Here is a 20,813-nt window from a genome sequence, read left to right as displayed (position 1 = left end):
GATTAGTCTAAGAAAATGATAGGCTCCTTAACATCAGGTGGAGCAACTAAGCCATTCCCTCAAACAGGTCACTATGCACGTCACTTAATACACAAAGTCCCATTGGTTACACAAACTATAGGGCCCTTAATTACATGGCCCCCTACAATTGGTTGGCACTCTTACATTCGTCAGTACTTTATTAGCAGCACGCAGGCTAGACTTCCAGGTGCAGGTGAGCTGGTCATAACCATAGCTTCCCACCAATTAGCATATCATCTATCATCACATCAGTGGCCTGTTGTTAATTAAGGCTTTGAACTTGTCCTTGGAAATGTTCTTTGCTCGGGAGAATTCAGGGGAGTGAAAGCATACTCTGCCTCCATGCGTAGGTGTGGTTCATCATGTTTGTCCAACTTCATCCTTCCACGTGACTGAAGACCACAAATTTGAGCTCTGGTGTATTTAAAATACTATTTTTTAATAGACCTCTGATGTCTTCCTTGTTTTTGTCCATGCCTTTTGAATAAGAGTTTTGTTCTTTCCCACGATTGTAACTATTGTCTGTTCATCCCAGTCCGATAAGACTTTGGCTTTTTGGGACTCACCCAGCCTCGCCTTTCTGAGATCCTCTTCAATTGCTTTTTCAACGGTGACACACTGGAAAGGCCTTCCTTCTCTGGTCTTTCACTGCTATAAAACATAGTGGAATCATCCATTCTGTACTTGCTCCTATATATGCATACATTGACGCATCCCGCAATCTATTCACTACTTATCTAGCCTCAAGAATACTTCATCTGCTTGCGTTTCTTTGCATATGTACACATGTAAAATGACTTGATATCTTCATTGTTTCTGTAGCATAAGCCTCTTCATCTTGATCCCAAGATGTCACTTATCTTTGGATACTCTCTTGATGCCTCATAGAATATCTTCATTCTCTTTCCTCTGCATCTCTTCTATGTACGTCAATCCGGCTTCTTGTGTGTGACGTCACCATTCTTCTCTTCCAGACATTTGCTCTGGTTCTACTGGAATCTCATTCAAATGGCCATCATACTGTTGTGTAGGCAGGTATGGCTTTCTCAATGGGAACCTTACTTCCAGGAGTCTCCTCGGTATTGATATTTTCACTGGTACTTCACGTGTCTCACACTCTGGTTCGAACATATAGACAATATGGGTGAGATGGTTGAGGTGGGGGTACTTGGCTTCTTCTCTACACAGTTATCCTGGGAACCGTGGGAAGATTTCTGGGTGGTCGGCATATGGAGAAAGCAACGTTTCACCTACCAGGACCTGAAGGAAAGCAGGCATTGCTGAAGTGGAGCTGCGAGTGGAACCGGAACCACCGGAAAGCAGTCCAGGGCAGAAAGCAGGCAGAACAACTTTTCTGCGTAAGCGCGAAAGGGACCAAAGATACCACACAGAGCCGGTGAGTCAACCCAAGCAAAGTGGGGACCAAGTGACATTTCAGCGACCGAGCCAAACAAGATTTGTAAACTTAAAAGCCACAGAAACAGAGTCATTAAGAAGATAGATATGGGAGGAACCCAGAACGACGTGGACGTAAAAGAGAAACTGTTACCTATGAATGTAAGAAGTACAGCAGGTGAGTAAATCAGGCAGTTGCAAATATACAGGAAGTCCCAAGAAAGAACAGTGTTTGTTGAACAAAAGAAGGACATTTTAGAATAAGGAACATTTGAAAGAAGGAACTACAAGACTAAGTGGCTTTGTAACTAACAGGATTGTTGTGGACTGAGAAAGGCACAAAGAACTGTCAGACCAAGAATCGTTGGCATAGTGTTGAAGAACCCAGGGGAAGGTGATCACCTTCTGGAACCAAGGTTCTTTTACCTTGGTGAACTTTTATGTTGGAGCTGTTCTATTCTTCCTTTATGAACTCTTTTTGCAGTCACCAAGTTAAAGATATTTTCCCTTTTCACCCTATAATTTGGTTTGTAGTGTTCATGTCAGGATAAAATATTTGGACACAAGGACAGTTTTGAGTTTGACATCCTGACACAGATAGATCCTTAGTTTTTGCTTTTAGGTCAGGTGCCTCATTATAACTATTGCGGAATGGGTTTAACGGCGCCGCTAATGGTGCTGGCACCGTTAAACCCATTCCGCAATATTATGAGGTTCCCTCGCGGGACCTGCTCTGCTTTGCGGGTCATGCGAGGGAACCAGGGAGCTAACAACGGGCCCGCTTGTAATGGGCCCATTGTTAGCTCCCTCCCCATTCCCATTGAGCCCTATGGGGGCTCGAATGGGAATGGGTAAGAACCGGGCCGGGTTCCCTGAAGGAGGAAATACCGGGCCCTCCATACTCAGAATGGCCCGGTATTTCCCCATTCAGGGAATCCGGCCCGGTTCTTACCCATTCCCTTATTAAGGGTATGGCTGCCTCCAAAGTCGTAATGAGGCCCCAGGAGTTCCTCTTAGATCATGGTCAAAGAGACATTTTCCTGATCAATTTTATGCTAATAAAAAACTTTAACCAAAAACATGGCAACTTTGTGTCCGACTTTCATTTATGACGCCTCACGTAGAGCAATCATGATAAGATTAATTACCTGATTAGACTGGCATTTGGGTACAGCCAGTCTAGCCTTTCCTTACTGTGACATTGCATATTTTTCTGGGCATGTATGCAAAGTAAGCATGCTAAGTGTTACTACGTGGTCTGTCTAGGTATGTATAAATGTGGCATAGCATTTTCCACTGTGCATCATCAAGGCTACAGCAAAGGTAAGTGTATTACATGTCTGGCCTACATTGTGCAGTCAGTTTTGACCTGTTTTCTTATTGTGACATTGCATTTTTAATAGCAAAGCAGTAAGATAGCTCAGCGGGTTGAGCACTCACTACTGCGATCTGTGTGATCTGCCGGTCACAGGTCAAATTCCGGCAAGGCCAACTCAGCCTTTCGTTCTTTGTGAGGAACCTGACGACATCCTCCCTTCTTTTCCCCCTTTGACCGCCTCTCGGGTGGCCAGGGAAAGGCCATCGCTCTTGGATTCTGAACCTGGGGATGGATATGCGAGGGAGGATCATGTGGGTGGAGTAGACTTTGCGAGTGGGGAGAGGACACATCCATAGTGAGACATAGTATCCCTCATTTCTTTTTCATAACAAACCCTCTATCCCTCAAGCCTTTGTAGGCTATTGTCAGCTATTTCCCTGTTGCTACCTTAAAGTGTTCCCAAAGAAACACCAGTTCAATACTGTGACGAGGAAGAGATCAACTAGAGAGACAGACACATCCTCATTTTGACAATATCCACACATGCCAAAACCAACTGTGTACTGAGACGAGGAAGAAGACACACACGTACCAGCCCCATCTGTGTACTGAGACAATGAGGAGGATAGCAAGAGTAAGGCAGAACTATGGATCCAATAGTTAGCCGTCTATTTTTTCTGGACTCATTATGGTGGCAGGAACTTTAAAAGCTGACATCCTTTTGGAAATTAATTCAGCTGTGGAAAGAGGTCTACGGACTGCTGGGTGTATGCTGACCTCTCCGGATCGGTGGTGAAGCAAGCGGAGCACTCGAGACCCGTTTAAGGATGCAAGAGTTTATGCAGCATGAAGAGACCCTGAAGGACGCTGGATGCTGGTGGCAGACAGCAAGAGGGAGGCCGGTAGGACCGAGCAAAGTGGTCGCAAGAGTTTTGAGCTGCCGTTGGAGCCTCGCTGGGTGAGCGGAGCCACGAGAAGCAGCTGGGAGAAAAAATGAGGTATCACACGGGAAGAAGAAACTCTTGACGGCGGAGGACCTTGTAAGCTCCAACCAGTGAGTGTACCAAGAAGGGGGAAAACCGGTCCGGCAGGTGAAAATGAAAAGCAAATAATGAACATTGATGTACACAGAAACAAACTTTTCTTTAAATACCAAACAAAGTGAAATTCATTGCAAGTACTTTTGAATGCAGAATGAAATGAAAGTCAGTCAAAGTACTTTTGAATACCGAACGAAGTGAAAGTAATTACAAGTACTTTTCAATGCTGAATGAAGTGAAAGCCAAAATAAATACTTTTGAATATTGAACGGAATGAAAGCAAGTTTTGGGCATTCTTGAATATTGAGCAGACTGACTGAAAGTTGACGAAATCTGCATGATACAAAGAACTTCAATATATTGTAAACCTAGCATCGGTAACAGCCAAAAGAATCCAAGGAACTGTATGTCATGGGAACCAAGCATAGGCAAGAGCCAGGAGAATGCACGAAAGTGTAACAAATGTATAGTGGCCAAACAAGTCACAAAACAGTGTCAGGAGAGTGGGATACAGGTGAATAAAGCAAGCATCATTGTCAAGTTGAAACAGTGGCATAGTGTTGGTGGAGAAGCAGCCAAGAAAGAGACTTTGGTTGCGTGACCTGTTATGGGATGCACTGTGTGGTCTGACCACTGCACCTAGACCGAGTGCACCTCAGTATGGAAGAGCAATTGAAGTACCAATAAAGAAGCTTATGTTTCACAGTAACCTCTTATCTGTCTTTAAGTCAAGAGACTGAACTGCCTATGTGAACTAGTGAAAAGGAACAATCTCATAAAAGCTGGGAAGTGTCCCAAGGAATTGTGTTGTTGTGAAAAGCTGGAAGATTTGAACTCTTGGGGAAGGGAACCCCTATGTCTTTTGAACTATTTTGAACTTGGGGAAGGGAAGCTGATTACAAGCCGAGAAGATGCTCTGAAATGTAATTTGAACACAATTTATTTTGTTGCTGACATCCCTACATATTGTATACAGTTAGACGTGAGGGCAAGGACAGGTTTTGGACACAGACAGCCATTTGCTTGGACTTCCTGACACAGACTATGCTTGGTTTTCTTTAGGTAGGGAAATCCCACCTTAGTATAAGGAAAGTTAGGCCTTAGTGCATCCTGTATTTTAAAGTTAATAAAACTTTGTGTACCAAAGTTGAACCTGTTGTCTTTGTCTGCCTCATGATGCCTTTACATCTTCCATGGTTGATAAATGAGTACCAACTTTGATTGGAATGATAATTGTATGCAAATATGTGCAATATGAATACAAAAATGAGTATAATTAATTAAAGCATTAATGCTCCTGTGCACTGTTGGTGACTTGCAGCTATTGGATTTTGGGATACTGTATTGGTATTTTATTGTATTGTATTTATTTAAGTTATTGGTATTTTGGTATTTTAAGAATGTATGTTTATGTACTTTTTTTACACCTACAAGCCACTTCTGGTGATATCACGACGGGTAAATAGGAACAGATGCCACCCGGGTCAAAAGCCATGTAACATCACTTCGTGTGATGTCATCAGATGTGTAATATCATTTCCGCTATGCCTGGTATTTTGGTGAAATGACGTCCCTGAGTAATAATAGCAATAGAATTCTTCCCAAAGCAACTATAACAAATAAAAATAACATTAGAAAATGGTAGAATGGTTTAAATCTGCATAAGCATACTATTGGTGCGGGCTGCATGACGGTAGCAGGCCTAAGAGTTTACTGCATAGGGTGTACTTGCTGATATGTCTGTCTTTCTCTCCATTTTGTTGCAGGCAGAGGCCATTCACGTGAACCCTCTATACATTCTGATACCCACCACCATATCAACTTCCTTTGCGTTCCTTCTGCCTGTGGCAAATCCACCGAATGCAATTGTATTTGCCTATGGTCATTTACAAGTTATTGACATGGTGAGTGACCCACATTCTGCAATCAAAGAGCTATTGCTTATTGTCGAAAATGTACCTGTGTAGATATGTGTGTTTGTGTAAGTTGCTTGTTCAGCACTTAATACCACCTTCATGTCAATTTAGAGCATGTATGTAGGGAAAGAGGAGAAACGATAATCGGAGGGTCCCTATTCGGCCCTTTCTACCATCGTACCAGCTCTATGACTACTTGATATGATCGTGAAGACGAATCATCCCGTTTTTACCTACTTCAAGATGGCCACACCGGGGTGTGACAGAAGATCCAGCAACGGTCTAGTTGTTCCTCCTCTTCGAGCAACGCAGGATCCGGAAGTCACTTCCTCTTCGGTATATCAGCCGGGAGATCCTGAGGATCAGTGCGTTGCTACTCTCATAGGAGTACCCAAACGCTTAGTGAGTTTAGCGATCCTGGCTTACGATCTATCCTTGTTTTCCATTCCTTTTTAGTCATTTATCCATCCTTACCTCCGTTTTCTGTTCTTCCATCTGTCTACCTACAGCCTTCAGCAAATAATCAGATTGAGGCATCTGAAACCGAAATCTCCAAGACAGACACGCCCTCCTTGTGCACGACTGATCACGGTTTATTCTTACGTTCCCTTGGCAGGTAGACATTCCATCTAGTTCCATTCTCTTGCCAGCATCCATTATACTCTGCACGGTTTAAGTATCTTACTTGTTATTACAGCTCAGTCCTCTACATTCGAAAAGCCCGTTCTTTACCTCAGACAGTTGAATGCCTTCACGTAAGGGACATATCCTCTTTTTCTGTCTTATTCTCCTTCAACCTGTATCCCTTCTAATCTTGTGTTTACCTCAACAGTATTGAGAACATACGGACTCTTCATTCCCTGATACTAGACGTTTCTGTCTAGACATTCTTATGGTAATTTTCGATCTTTTCGGTACACTAGTACTCCTGGCTGTGTCCGTTTACTCTTTCCACTCTGAAGCTGATTCCTGTGTCTTTATTTTCAATACCTCTTCAGCATCAAAACAGCAAGTAAGGAAACATCAGAAATTCGAGATGGATCTCCAGTCCTTTCCTGCCCGTCTCGGTTAAACAACGCTCCCCAGCAGCTCTTCCCAGGGTTTTTTCCCCCGTGAGGGTTTCCCTGATATGCCTCCGGTAGCCAAGTGTTTAAACTGGGCTCCGGAGGGGTTTCCAGGGGGATTTCTATAGTCTGCTGGGAAACCGATTGATATTCCACACTTCATTCTGAAAACCTCCTATACCCGATTGGAAAGGATCCAACCATTCATCCAGGTTCAGGTAGGAGATTCTACGTTCCATTTTGTTGTAATATGTAAAGGTTGAATCATTTCCGAAAACAAGGTTGTCTTGATTATAACAGTTAGCAACGCCTGCCCGAAAAGTTCAGAAGCTACTGCCTTTAGTTATTGCAGCAAAGAGCCGAGGAATCCCTCTAAATGGATCCCCAACAACAACAGCAGATCCAACAGTTAATTGCCGCTGTTCAATCCTTAACCACTGAGGTTCAGCAACTCCAGCAGGAGAATGCTGCCCTAAGGCAAAATCAACAGCAGACGGCAGAACAGACTGCACAGCAGGTAGCTCAGCAAGTAGCACAACATGTTGCTGCTTCTCGTATTCCTCACTGTTCTGAGGTCCCTCCAGGACCCCTTCCAGGAGGACAATTCGATGGGAATCCACACAAGGTGAAGGAATTTTTAGATTCCTGTACCGTACAATTTGCATTCAAAAATGCCTTTTTTCATACTGATAGGGACCGCGTGGGTTACATGGTATCCCAATGACTGGTCCAGCATTAGCCTGGGCTACACCTCTAATTACCAGCAATAATCCCATATTAGACTCTTATACAGCTTTTTGTAATAGTATACGTACGATGTTTGGCCGACAAGAAATCCGAGCGGCTTCCCAGGAACACTTACTGGACTTGAAGCAGGGGAATTTAGACATACTGGCCTATATAACCAAGTTTAAACAGATGGCCAGTGAAACTACCTGGTCTGACAACGCTCAGGTAACGATCTTTAGGAGAGGGTTGTCAGAAGAATTAAAGGATGAAGTATCCAGGGTCCCACGCCCTACATCTCTGACTGAGTTCATCGCTTTGGTCCTTCAAATTGACTATCGGATGAAGGAACGCATGTGTGAAAGAAGGAAAGGACGATTGCCTCGTTTTTCCTCTAGTTCTAGCCTTCTTTCCTCTCCAAGGGTTCCTCCTGCTGAGGAACCTATGCAACTGGGTACCACGGCCAGGAGTCCCCTTTCTCCCGAAGAACGGAATCAAAGGAGATCTCTTGGTCTATGCATGTATTGTGGTTCCAATACCCACACCGTACAGGAGTGCCCAATTACACCACCAAGGAGATCGGGAAACGCCAGCGCCCGGCCGTAAGGGGAACCACGGTTCGGGACCCTAAGATAGAGCAAGGTTCCTCACAAATTATCCACTCCTCTACGTGTACTAATCCCTCGGATAATACCATGGTGGTGCTTAAGGTATCTCTAGCCTTTGGGGATCAAATCCTACAAGATATTCCGGTTCTTATTGACTGTGGTGCCGCCGGGAATTTCATTGACAATCACTGGGCTTCTTCTCACGGTATTCCACGGTCTTGCAAGACAGAATCCATTCCCGTGGAAAGTGTGGATGGGAGTCCTTTGATCTCAGGACCCATCACCGACCACACCGGTCCCATACTGATGTCTATCTCGGCCCACCAAGAAATTATAGTTTTAGACATCATCCGAGCAGCCCATCACCCGATTATCTTGGGCCTACCATGGCTCAGGAAATATAACCCCTTCATCAACTGGACAGCAGGGTCCTTCTTTTTGGGGTCTGAATTTTGTCTAAAACACTGCATAAAGAGTCAACAGAAGGTTCAGTTAGATACTGATTCTGCCTCTCCAAGAGCTCAGGGGGTTACAACACTCAACCTAATCACAGGCCTTCCCAACATTTATCATCAATACCAAGATGTATTTTCCTCCTCAGAATACTCCCAGTTACCACCCCATAGGCGGGACGATTGTGCAATCGAGCTGATACCTGACCAGCCACTACCATTTGGCCGAATGTATATTCTGTCTAATTCTGAAAAGGATGTGCTGCGTGAATATCTCAGGGTAAACCTTATGAATGGTTTAATCACCGAATCTACATCACCTGCAGCCGCTTCCCTGTTCTTTGTATCCAAACGAAACTCAACTGAACTTCACCCCTGCATAGATTTCCGGGGCCTCAATAAAATCACCATACCGGATAAATATCCAATGCCCCTTATACCAGATATCCTGGAGGCAGTTAAGGGGGCTAATATATACACCAAATTGGACCTCAAGGGAGCATATCATCTGATAAGAATAAAAGCAGGAGACGAATGGAAGACGGCATTCCGGACGCCATTTGGTCACTACCAATACCGGGTTATGCCTTTTGGACTCTCAAACGCTCCAGCCATATTTCAGCGTTTTATGGACCACCTCTTCGCTGATTTACTCTTACATAACGTAATAGTATATCTGGATGATATTTTGATCTTCTCCTACTCCTTACAGGATCACGTCAGCCATGTGGAAGAGGTTCTCCGTCGTCTTCATCAGAATCACCTTTTTTGTAAATTGGAGAAATGCTCTTTTCACCAACCCCAGGTCACCTACCTAGGTTACGTTCTATCTTCCAAGGGTATAGCTATGGATCCTGACAAAATTTCTGCTATACAGGATTGGCCCGTTTCTACCTCTGGGAAAGATATCCAGCGGTTTATTGGCTTCGCCAATTTTTACCGGCGGTTTATCCCGGGGTTTTCTAGCCTGACCCAACCTATGACTAACCTTTTAAAAAAAGGTATGGCTTTTTCTTGGTCTGAGGAGACTGACCAAGTCTTTAGAAGGGTCAAAGATCTATTCACATCAGCTCCTATCCTGCTTACACCTGATCAAAATCGTCAATTTGTCATGGAGACTGATGCATCACAATATGCTTTAGGAGCTGTTCTTCTTCAAACTGATGATTACCAGCAAGAACATCCCGTGGCATACTTATCAAAGACATTGGCACCTGCTGAACTAAATTATACTGTGTTAGAGATGGAATTGTTAGCCATCAAACGGGCTTTTGAAGAGTGGCGTCATCTGTTACTTGGAGCTAAGTACCCAGTTGAAGTACGAACAGACCATCACAATCTTCGTATTCTACAGTACGCCCAGACGTGTAACAGCCGCCAGGCACGGTGGGCTCATTTCTTCTCTCCATTCAGAATTACTTTCACTTTCATACCTGGGAAGGATAACCTTATCGCTGATGCTCTATCCCGCAAGGAAAGACTTCCCGATGATTCCTTTAGATCAGAACCAATTTTTCCCAGAAGGGCTTTAGGTTTACATATCGTTCATGATTTTTTATCTCGACTGAGGACTCAATCCAAATCAGTAGGAACATCTGGGTCTGAATCACCACTATGTACACAACCAGCATTGGTCAAGGAAGATGGATGTTATTTTTATGGTAATCGGGCATTCATTCCTACAACCCTTCTTCAGAAGGAGGTCTTGGATATGTGTCACAAGTCCAAGGTGGCAGGACATTGTGGAATCACTTTCACACTAGAAATGGTTTCACGTTGGTTCTGGTGGCCCACACTACGGGAGGACATAAAGAAATACATTGGGTCCTGTCCTGTTTGCCTGCAAAATAAATCACCACGAAAACCACTGTTAGGGTTGTTGGTCAAGATGCCTCTACCTTCCCGTCCTTGGCAGATAATCTGAACGGATTTCATCGTTGACCTTCCACCTTCAAAAGGATGTTCAACTATCATGGTGGTGATAGACTCATTCACAAAAATGGCTCACTTTATTCACCTTGCTGGGGTTCCTTCCGCGGCCTTGATGGCGCGAGTCTTTATTAATCACATTTTCTCATTACATGGCTTGCCAGAAACAATCATATCTGATCGTGGGACACAATATACATCTCTCTACTGGAAACACATCTGTCGGCATCTCGGGATTTCTCGAGCTCTCAGTTCTGGTTACCACCCCCAGTCCAATGGGCAGACAGAACGACTCAATCAGACTCTGGAAGGATACCTTAGAAATTACATTTCTGCGGCTCAAGATAACTGGAAAGACCTACTTCCATTGGCAGAGTACGCCTATAACAACTCTTACCACTCCGCCATTCACACCTCTCCTTTTTTTTGCTCCTATGAATTCAGTCCTTCATCATTTCCTACATTAAAAAGGTCGGAATACAAATTTCCTGACGTCGATCATTTAATGGATCAAATTCGGCAAGGTCACAAGATGGCAAAAAACACCTTGTTGCAGTCCCAGGAGAAAATGAAAAAGTTTGCTGATCGCTCTCGTACCCCAGCACCTAGTATCAAAACAGGAGACTGGGTGTGATTATCCTCACGGTATCTTCCTAGACACCTTGTTCCATCCAAGCTCTCACCTAGGTATTTCGGTCCATTCCGGGTGGCTACTCCCATTGGCAGTGCGGCCTTCAGACTTATCCTCCCTAACACCTGGTCGCGTATTCACCCTGTCTTTCATGTGTCTCAATTGAAACCAGACAATCGAAGCTCTTTTCATCCAACTGTAACCACTCGCCCTCCTCCAATTTTGGTCTCATCAGGACCTGAGTTCGAGGTAAAAGGAATATGTGACTCTCGCATTCACCGAGGTCATCTACGATACTTGGTTGATTGGAAGGGATATTCTCCCTCAGACCGTACCTGGGAACCTGAAGATGTGGTACATGCTCCTCGCCTCTTAAAACAATTCCATCACAGACACCCAGACTAGCCGGGAGGATCTGGACCTAAAAGGGGGCATACTGTTATGATCGTGAAGACGAATCATCCCGTTTTTACCTACTTCAAGATGGCCGCACCGGGGTGTGACAGAAGATCCAGCAACGGTCTAGTTGTTCCTCCTCTTCGAGCAACACAGGATCCGGAAGTCACTTCCTCTTCGGTATATCAGCTGGGAGATCCTGAGGATCAGTGCGTTGCTACTCTCATAGGAGTACCCAAACGCTTAGTGAGTTTAGCAATCCTGGCTTACGATCTATCCTTGTTTTCCATTCCTTTTTAGTCATTTATCCATCCTTACCTCCGTTTTCTGTTCTTCCATCTGTCTACCTACAGCCTTAAGCAAATAATCAGATCGAGGCATCTGAAACCGAAATCTCCAAGACACGCCCTACTTGTGCACGACTTATCACGGTTTCGTCTTACGTTCCCTTGGCAGGTAGACATTCCATCTAGTTCCATTCTCTTGCCAGCATCCATTATACTCTGCACGGTTTAAGTATCTTACTTGTTATTACAGCTCAGTCCTCTACATTCGAAAAGCCGGTTCTTTACCTCAGACAGTTGAATGCCTTCACGTAAGGGACACATCCTCTTTTTCTGTCTTATTCTCCTTCAACTTGTATCCCTTCTAATCTTGTGTTTACCTCAACAGTATTGAGAACATACGGACTCTTCATTCCCTGATACTAGACGTTTCTGTCTAGACATTCTAATGGTAATTTTCGATCTTTTCGGTACACTAGTACTCCTGGCTGTGTCCTTTTACGCTTTCCACTCTGAAGCTGATTCCTGTGTCTTTATTTTCAATACCTCTTCAGCATCAAAACAGCAAGTAAGGAAAAATCAGAAATTTGAGACGGATCTCCAGTCCTTTCCTGCCCGTCTCGGTTAAACAACGCTCCCCAGCAGCTCTTCCCAGGGTTTTTTCCCCCGTGAGGGTTTCCCTGATATCCCTCCGGTAGCCAAGTGTTTAAACTGGACTCCGGAGGGGTTTCCAGGGGGATTTCTATAGTCCGCTGGGAAACCGATTGATATTCCACACTTCATTCTGAAAACCTCCTATACCGATTGGAAAGGATCCAACCATTCATCCAGGTTCAAGTAGGAGATTCTACGTTCCATTTTGTTGCAATATATAAAGGCTGAATCATTTCCGAAAACAAGGTTGTCTTGATTATAACACTACTTTACGGCTTGCTGTCTCTACTCTTGCTACTCTGCTCATTGTTCTTTGGGATTTAAATATCCTTGTTCCCTTCTCTGATCCTTTCTCCTGTCCTCTGATTTTTGTTTCACTTGCTAATAATCTTAAATTGCTGATTTTTACCTCTCCTTATTGCACAATCACTGTCTCAATTTAGACTCATATTATCCCTTATGCTGATCACTTCCTGCTTTTCCTGTATTTCTTTTACTCCATGTTTTTTCTTCTGCTTACTCTAGTGCATCTTCTACTTTTTGTTGCTGCATCATTCAGAATCTTGACAACTGTGCCTTTATTGATTCTATTTCCTCTTATTCACCTAGTTTTTGTGATCCTGGCCCGTCTGGCGTTGACTCTGCTCTGGACAAGTTTCACCTTGCCATTTCCACTTCTCTTGACACCTTTTGTCCTCTATCTGAGTTTACCCTTTCCCACACATCTTTGCTCTGATTTAGCTTCTACTTCCCTTATCGCTTTTTCTGTGGTTTCCCTCAGGGTTTGGTTCTAGGTGCCCTTCTATTTTTTAACCATATGTCTTCTTTGTCCTCTTTGATTTTTAATTTCTGGGTCAAGGTAAATATGTATGCTAATGATACTCAGATCTTTCTGTCATTTTCCTATTTTAATAACACTATCCATCAATGGCTCTCTTCTTGCCTCTCCGCTGTCGAGTCCTGGATGTTCTCTGAGTTCCTTTGCCTAATACTAAGAAAAAGGAAATCTTGTTCTTTCCTGCTAAATCATCTATTTCTCCTCCTTTGACTATTTCTTTTCCTCTACATCACCTCTTAGTCGGCCTCCAGTCTTGTAATCTTAGGTTCATGTTTCACTCTTCAAGTTGCAGTCGCACAGGGCTTCGGTTGTTCAATCCTGCCTATTCCATCTCTTTAGTATCAAAAACTTCTTTCATCTATTGACTTTTGCTTCCACTAAAATTATTTTTCAAACTATTATTCTCTCTTGTTTAAAGTACTGTTGCTCTCTTTATGTTGGCCTCCTTAAATGTGCTATTCTCTCCTTGTGTTCTATTCTGTACTCCGAAGTTCATATTCTGTTTTGTCTACCTTGGTCAGTTAGCATTTCTCCGTACTTGGCCTGTATTCAATGGCTGTCAATTCAGCAGCGTTTTGAATTTCAATTTGTTTGTCTAGTCTTTAAGTCTGTTCATGCTTTGGTGCCTCTCTGTTTGTGTTCCCTGATCTCTATGGATAGCCTACTAAAGACTTACGCGCTGCATCTCAGTTTCTTCTTTCTGTCCTGCCCCTCCCTGTGCTTCCTCTTGATTCCATTCTGACCAACTTCCTGCTCCTCTTCTTTGCAAGGCTCTCACTCTTCATATCCCTTTCCCCGTTTAAAAAGTGACTGAAATGAAATGTTCTACATTATGTTTCCTCCCAGTGTTTTTCAGTAACCTTCAATTTTGCGCTTTGGATTGGACGTTTGTTTTCCGTCTAAACACTTGATTGTACCACACTTCTCATTTGTGCAGCGGTTTGGAGGAAAGGGCTCTATAAGCTTTGTATGAATAAAGGAGAGGGAAGTGAAGGGGGTGACATTGGAAGAGACTATGGGGACGTTACAGTGAAAAGGAACAGGGCCTGGCAGTGAGTTAGAGCTTCATTAGGAAGCACAGTGAAAGGGGATTAGGACTGTGTCCCAGGCATGCAGGTTTCTCCCTCAAAGGCTCCAGAGTGGCCTTCCTGTTCTCTGGCTCTCATAGTAATGGAGAAGTGTATCTGGGAAGCGAGAGGTGAATAGGACACTGTCAGAAGCACACTCAAATATTGCCATTTTGCCGTGTCTTTACAGTTTATAATATTCCGATTTAAAAAGTGTTGCAATCAATACTGAGTTGCATTTCTTTTTTTCTTTTTCAGGTGAAAGCAGGATTGGGGATCAATATAATTGGAATTGCCATAGTTATGCTGGCTGTAACAACGTGGGCAGTACCTATGTTTGATCTACAGACATACCCATCATGGGCACCTACCCTAAATGTGACTGGACCTTAGATGTCAAGCGACTTATCAGCCGGCGATAAATGGGACATTTTGCAGAATTGTAAAGTGTGCAGTGGTCACAGCTATTAGAACGGCGCAACCCCTGAAGAATAGGATTCAGGGCTGATCCTGTTTATGCCAAATATGCATCTCAGAGCAAAGACTGCAAATGCAGTCATGCCTGGACATGTCCCTTATCAGTCCAGTACAGGCTGGAACTGTTGTAACCCATTGTTTTATATGTTGCAGAACAACAGTTGTTAATGCACCTTTTTTCGGGCTGTTAACTTGACCCTTTTGTCGGGGTCATGAAAAATTATGACTCAGTGGGAAACCTTTAGATATTCAAGAATCTGTTTAGCACTTTGATGAATGTTTTAATTCCCTAATGTAAATGCTATGTCCCAGCAGACTCAGTGCTCCATGCAGTCTGCTCTGTTAAGAAACCTGAAGTTAAAAGTAATGATAGATCCAACCTCTATTTCTAATGAAATCCAAAGTTATTGAATTCCAAAGTCAATGCTCATCTCATATACGATATCTCTGGATTGAAATGGGATATCTTAGTGGTCTACCCAAGCAAGAATGGGAAATAACTCTAAGAAAGGACTCATGGACTGTGCCAGGGAGTAGGAAAACCTAAGTGCTGCACACATCAGGGTGTGATAAGAAGCATAAGAACTGAACCTCCCAACTTGATCTTGGCAAAGATGGATGCATTGCAAATGTGGGCTGTGGCTCGTACCACGCCTGGCGTTTATTGTACCCGGTGTGCTCAAGGAGAAAGGAACAGAAATAAAAGTATGGTGAAGAAAGTTATTCAATGGGGTAGAGAGTCAGGAAAAAGGAGTGACGATAATAAGCGAAACAGGGGTGGCAAACGGTACAGTAATGATGATACATTTCTCTTCTAAGTACACATACTGTCAACGTACTGTACACTGAAGCCAAAGGAAGCTTAGCCTTTAAAGGGTTTGGAGGAATGGCAGCTATTTGGGTCTCCTCGTTCTGCCAGTAAGTCACAATATAACACCAAAGATACCTTAGGAGACTTTGCCAATTCAAATAGATCCCAGACAAGGATCTATTTAAATGGGGGGGTAAGTCCTTGTAGATAGAATAGATGGATTGCCTTGGGGACTAGAAGATATATAAAGTGACTTTGTCTGAGATGGAACTGGGGAAAGGGTTTAGTGGACATTACATTGGAAACCAGTTTAGAAGGTATCGCCTGGGAGGCACTTACTGGTAGGCGCAATGCAGAAGAATTTGGACAGACTCATAGGAGAGTACAAGCCCCAGGGGATCTACAGAAGCAAATTAGCGAGGGAGCAACGAGGTCTGTGATTGTTGGTGTACTTTGACCTAGGATAGCATGTACTATTTTAGTACACAAGCACTTGCAGTGGAGAGGCAACAGTGGCTTAAAAAGTGCCTTAAAACAGGAAAAGATTTCATATCCGCGTATTTTTCTATCCCAGTGATTAGCTAGGTAGGGTTTCATCCATGATCCTAGAAGTGAGACAGAGCCTGATCCATAAGCACAAGCAGACCTATAGCTAAAGATGATATCTCATAAGCCCAAGTCATAATCATAAATCATGTGAATTATTCATGTGTGTAAATAATGTTATAAAGTTTCAGTGTAAATCTTGAGCATTAATCACAAGAATGTATAATGAGTGCATATTATGAGCCGCTTTGCAAAGCATTGTAACTAGAAAGGCCAACGACATACTGTAGCAAAAAGATTACATGATCAGAGAGAATGTTTATTTGGCAAATATTGCAACACACAGTTCAGGCCGTAGCAGATTCTTAGTAAATTGGATGCCATAAATCGTTAAATTGCAGATCATTTGTCTTTTTCCTTTTATAACACGCTATATAATGACGTTCTTCTTTCATCCAAACGTTCATATTAGTCTGAACTTCTACAATCCCAATCTACTCATCACAGGTGTCTATTTCAATAATTATCTCACATTCTTTCTCCCCTTCCCTTGAGTATTTACTCAACTCTATTTTTACCGCTTCTGATCTTGCTTTGTACTTTTCTTCTAAGGTGGACATGCTTTGAGTGCCCATTGTTCCCTCTTCTACAGTTCTCTTGTCCTCTACACTCTCCTCTCCCACTTCGGTTATTTCATCCTTTTGTCAGATTTCTAATTCTGAGATTTCTTCTTTACTTGCCTGAGCCAGACCTACCGCTTCTCCTTCTGATCCTATTCCCTCCTCACTCATCACAGAGGTTTATCCCTCTCTGGTGTCTTATCTTACCTGTCTTTTCAATATGTCTCTGCTCACCTCAACCTTTCCTTCTTCGTTTAATACACTTCAATTCTTCCTATTCTAAAGAAACCTTCTCTAGGCCCCTTAATTCCTTCACATCTTCGGCCTATTTATGTTCTTCCCTATCTTTCCAAGCTACTTGAACATCTTTTTTATTCCCAGGTCTCTACTTTTGTCACTGATAACTCTATTTTCCCTAGTCTTCAGTCTGGTTTTCATCCTCTTCATTCTACTGAAACAGCTCTTCTTTTCATCTGTGATTCTTTGCCCTCTGCCCCGCTGCTCTAAACACTCTTCTCTTCTGGTTCTATTGGATTTATCTGCTGTTATTGACACTGTGGATCATACCCTTCTTCTGTCTTCTCTTTCTTCTTTTGGGTGTTCTGGTTTTATTTTATCTTGATTTTGCTCATATTTATCCAACCAAGTGTATTCAGTATCCTGGGCTGGGCTGATACTTTACCTCTTCATCACAGTGTTCCCAAGGTTCTGTTCTAGGACCTTTTCTTTTCTCTCTCTATACATCTCGTCTTGCTGCTATCATTTTGTCTTTTGGGATATCACATCACTTCTATGCAGAGGTTACCAAACTTTTTCAGTCTTTTGCTTCCTTTTTATTTTCTGTTCATGACAACCTTGCTTTTAGTCTCCTGGCCAACAAATCCTGGATGTTGGATCACTTTCTCCTCTTAAATGCTACTAAAACTGAAGTTCTTATCTTTCCCGCTAATAATATTCCTCCTCCTTCTCCCCCTTCCTTTGTTTCATTTCCCCCCTCACTACCTGTTCCATTCTCTGCTCATATTCTTGGTCTTTATCTTGACACTGGCTTGTCTTTCTCTCATCATAGTTCTATTACTTCGCAATTCGCGTACGTGTCACTATCATCTCTTCAACATTCGTCAATACAATCTTTTCTTATGTTTGATGCTACTATGCGTTCGATTTTTTCGCTCATTTTTTCTCGTCTACTCTATTGTTCTTCTGCTACACTCTTTGGTCTTTCTGTCTCTCACTTGGCTCCTCTAAAGTCTGTTTTACATGCTTCTGTTTGTCTCTTATATTTTCTCTCTTCTCGTGATTTGATTTCTCGGTCTCTATCCACTCTTGGTTGGCTTTCCTTTCACTCTCATCTCAAATACAATTTTCTCTCTCTTGTTTCTGAGTCTCTTTATGGCCTTCCGCCTTCTTACCTATCTCCTCTTGTCTTTAATGATTCTCCTACTCATGTGCTTCTCCTTCAGTTGCAATTTCTACTATCAATTCCTTGCCAGCCTTATGCCCCGTCACCATTTCGTTCTTTCACTCTGCTAGCTCCATCTCACTGGAACACTCTTCCTCTATCCCTTTGCTCTATTACTTCCTATTCCTTATTTTGTATTACTCTTAACAATCATCTCCTTCATCTAGAAGAGCAACTTTCAATACAATTTCTCAGATTTTAATATTGCATTTTATTCTACTCAAAAGGGCGTCCTTTTTGTTCACTGCTTTGGCATAAAGCGCTATATACAGTACAAATAAAATGCACAAAATTCAAATGCAAATAAATGGAGAACAGAGATTCATATTAAAAACTATGCAAGCTCTCGAACAAAGGGAATGTTCTAATCGGACCGGTGCAAGGTTTTCCACCACCACAGGCAAAGTGCCATTTGGCTCCCTCCCTCTTACCGTGCGGGCATACTTAATTTGATTTGATTGTGGGATTTGTACAATGCAGCTCTGCAAACTGAACTGCTTCTAGGCACCTCTCATACATATCAAGTGTCAGAAGCGAAAAAGAAAATCAGAAATTAATGAAACCTGAATACTTTGACAGCTCGCCCGGGGGTCATCAGTTCGAAAGGCTGTGAATTTCTTGTCATAGACCATTCTTGAGAATAGGAGCCTGGACAGAAAGACTGCTTTCACCCCTGCCCTTAACTTAAGATGGTATGGTAATCAACTGTTGGTCAAACGAGCAGAGTTGTCCTGCAGGGGAGCTAGGCAGTGCAGTCTGACAGCCAAATAAAGAAGTATAAGACTTTGTTGGCCCTTTTAAGTGAGGCAATAGAACTTAAAACACATGGCAGAGCGGGGCGATTGTGAGGCAATAGATCTTAAAACAGGGAGTGGCAGAATGGGGCGATCATGCCACAATAGATCTTAAAACAGAAAGTGGCAGTATGGGGCGACCATGCAGCAATAAATCTTAAAACAGGGAGTTTCAGAATGGGGCGATCAAGCGGCAATAGATCTTAAAACAAAGAGTGTCAGAATGGGGTGATCAAGCGGCAATAGATCTTAAAACAGAGAGTGTCAGAATGGGGTGATCAAGCGGCAATAGATCTTAAAACAGAGAGTGGCAGAATGGGGTGATAGTGAGGCAATAGATCTTAAAACAGAAAGTGGCAGAATGGGGCGATCAAGCGGCAATAGATCTTAAAACAAAGAGTGTCAGAATGGGGTGATCAAGCGGTAATAGATCTTAAAACAGAGAGTGGCAGAACGGGGCGATAGTGAGGCAATAGATCTTAAAACAGAGAGTGGCAGAATTGGGCGCTCGTGCCACAATAGATCTTAAAACAGAAAGTGGCAGTATGGGGCGACCATGCAGCAATAAATCTTAAAACAGAGAGTTTCAGAATGGGGTGATCAAGCGGCAATAGGTCTTAAAACAGAGAGTGTCAGAATGGGGCGATCAAGCGGCAATAGATCTTAAAACAGAGAGTGGCAGAACGGGGCGATCAAGCGGCAATAGATCTTAAAACAAAGAGTGTCAGAATGGGGTGATCAAGCGGTAATAGATCTTAAAACAGAGAGTGGCAGAACGGGGCGATAGTGAGGCAATAGATCTTAAAACAGAGAGTGGCAGAATTGGGCGCTCGTGCCACAATAGATCTTAAAACAGAAAGTGGCAGTATGGGGCGACCATGCAGCAATAAATCTTAAAACAGAGAGTTTCAGAATGGGGTGATCAAGCGGCAATAGGTCTTAAAACAGAGAGTGTCAGAATGGGGCGATCAAGCGGCAATAGATCTTAAAACAGAGAGTGGCAGAACGGGGCGATCAAGCGGCAATAGATCTTAAAACAAAGAGTGGAAGAACGGGGCGATAGTTAGGCAATAGATCTTAAAACAAAGAGTGGCAGAACGGGGCGATAGTTAGGCAGTAGATCTTAAAACAGAGTGGCAGAACGGGGCGACCGAATCGTCTTTTGTGAGGTAAAAGATTAGCTGCAACGCTCAATTCTGCACACTCCGGAGGCTGTGAATTTGCTATGAACAATTAAAATGGCATGTGGAGTTGATAAGGGTTCCCACCACAGAGTGTTGCAGGTCAGCAGCAATGAGGCGGAGAGTTTGGCGCAGCAGCTGAAGATTGAAAATGCCCCCTCAATAACTGTGTTGATCTAGACTTCCAAACAGACTGAACTCCAAGAGCATTCCTAGATGTTTCACTTTTTTGGAGAAACAGAGTGTGACTAAAAATGCCAACCAGCGTGGGTAGGCAGGTTTGATTGGGACCATTTGATATTGTCATGCCTAATATTAGCAGCCACTGGTATCCCTCTGTTGCTGTGCCCAAAGTGTTACCTTGAATTGCCTCACTCTAGCAGGAGTTCAGGGTCCAGTTCAAAGTTATTTAGAAGGGAAGCTCTGTCCCGAGGACGTGGGATCACCATTCTGGCAGCAGGATTTCTGCAAAAAAACTGTCCGAGAGGGAATAAAAATCCAACGAATGGCCCAAGGAAATCTATGACAAGGCAATTAAGGTCACAAAGCACAATGTGCAGATCCCATTATCAGGCACTGGCAA

General features: G+C 43.2%; 1 protein-coding gene across 3 annotated transcripts in view; it reads left to right on the top strand.

Annotated features, from left to right (window-relative positions):
- Positions 1 to 16,573, top strand: part of SLC13A1 (solute carrier family 13 member 1) — a 657,301-nt gene extending 640,728 nt beyond the window's left edge. For 2 of the 3 annotated variants that reach the window (XM_069629100.1, XM_069629099.1), the window contains 2 exons: positions 5,541 to 5,678; positions 14,598 to 16,573. In XM_069629100.1, coding sequence (XP_069485201.1) covers positions 5,541 to 5,678; positions 14,598 to 14,732 — 273 coding nt within the window. In that variant the 3' untranslated portion in view covers positions 14,733 to 16,573. The remainder of the gene's footprint in view (positions 1 to 5,540; positions 5,679 to 14,597) is intronic. The other variant, XM_069629101.1, reaches the window with a different exon arrangement.
- The last annotated feature ends 4,240 nt before the right edge of the window (positions 16,574 to 20,813 follow it).

The sequence above is a fragment of the Ambystoma mexicanum genome, chromosome 12 (assembly GCF_040938575.1).
Source record: "Ambystoma mexicanum isolate Mex_15411 chromosome 12, UKY_AmexF1_1, whole genome shotgun sequence".
In the NCBI taxonomy this organism is placed as follows: Eukaryota; Metazoa; Chordata; class Amphibia; order Caudata; family Ambystomatidae; genus Ambystoma; species Ambystoma mexicanum.
The sequence above is the reverse complement of the archived record's forward strand: the minus strand, read 5'-3'. Positions and strand labels throughout refer to the sequence as shown.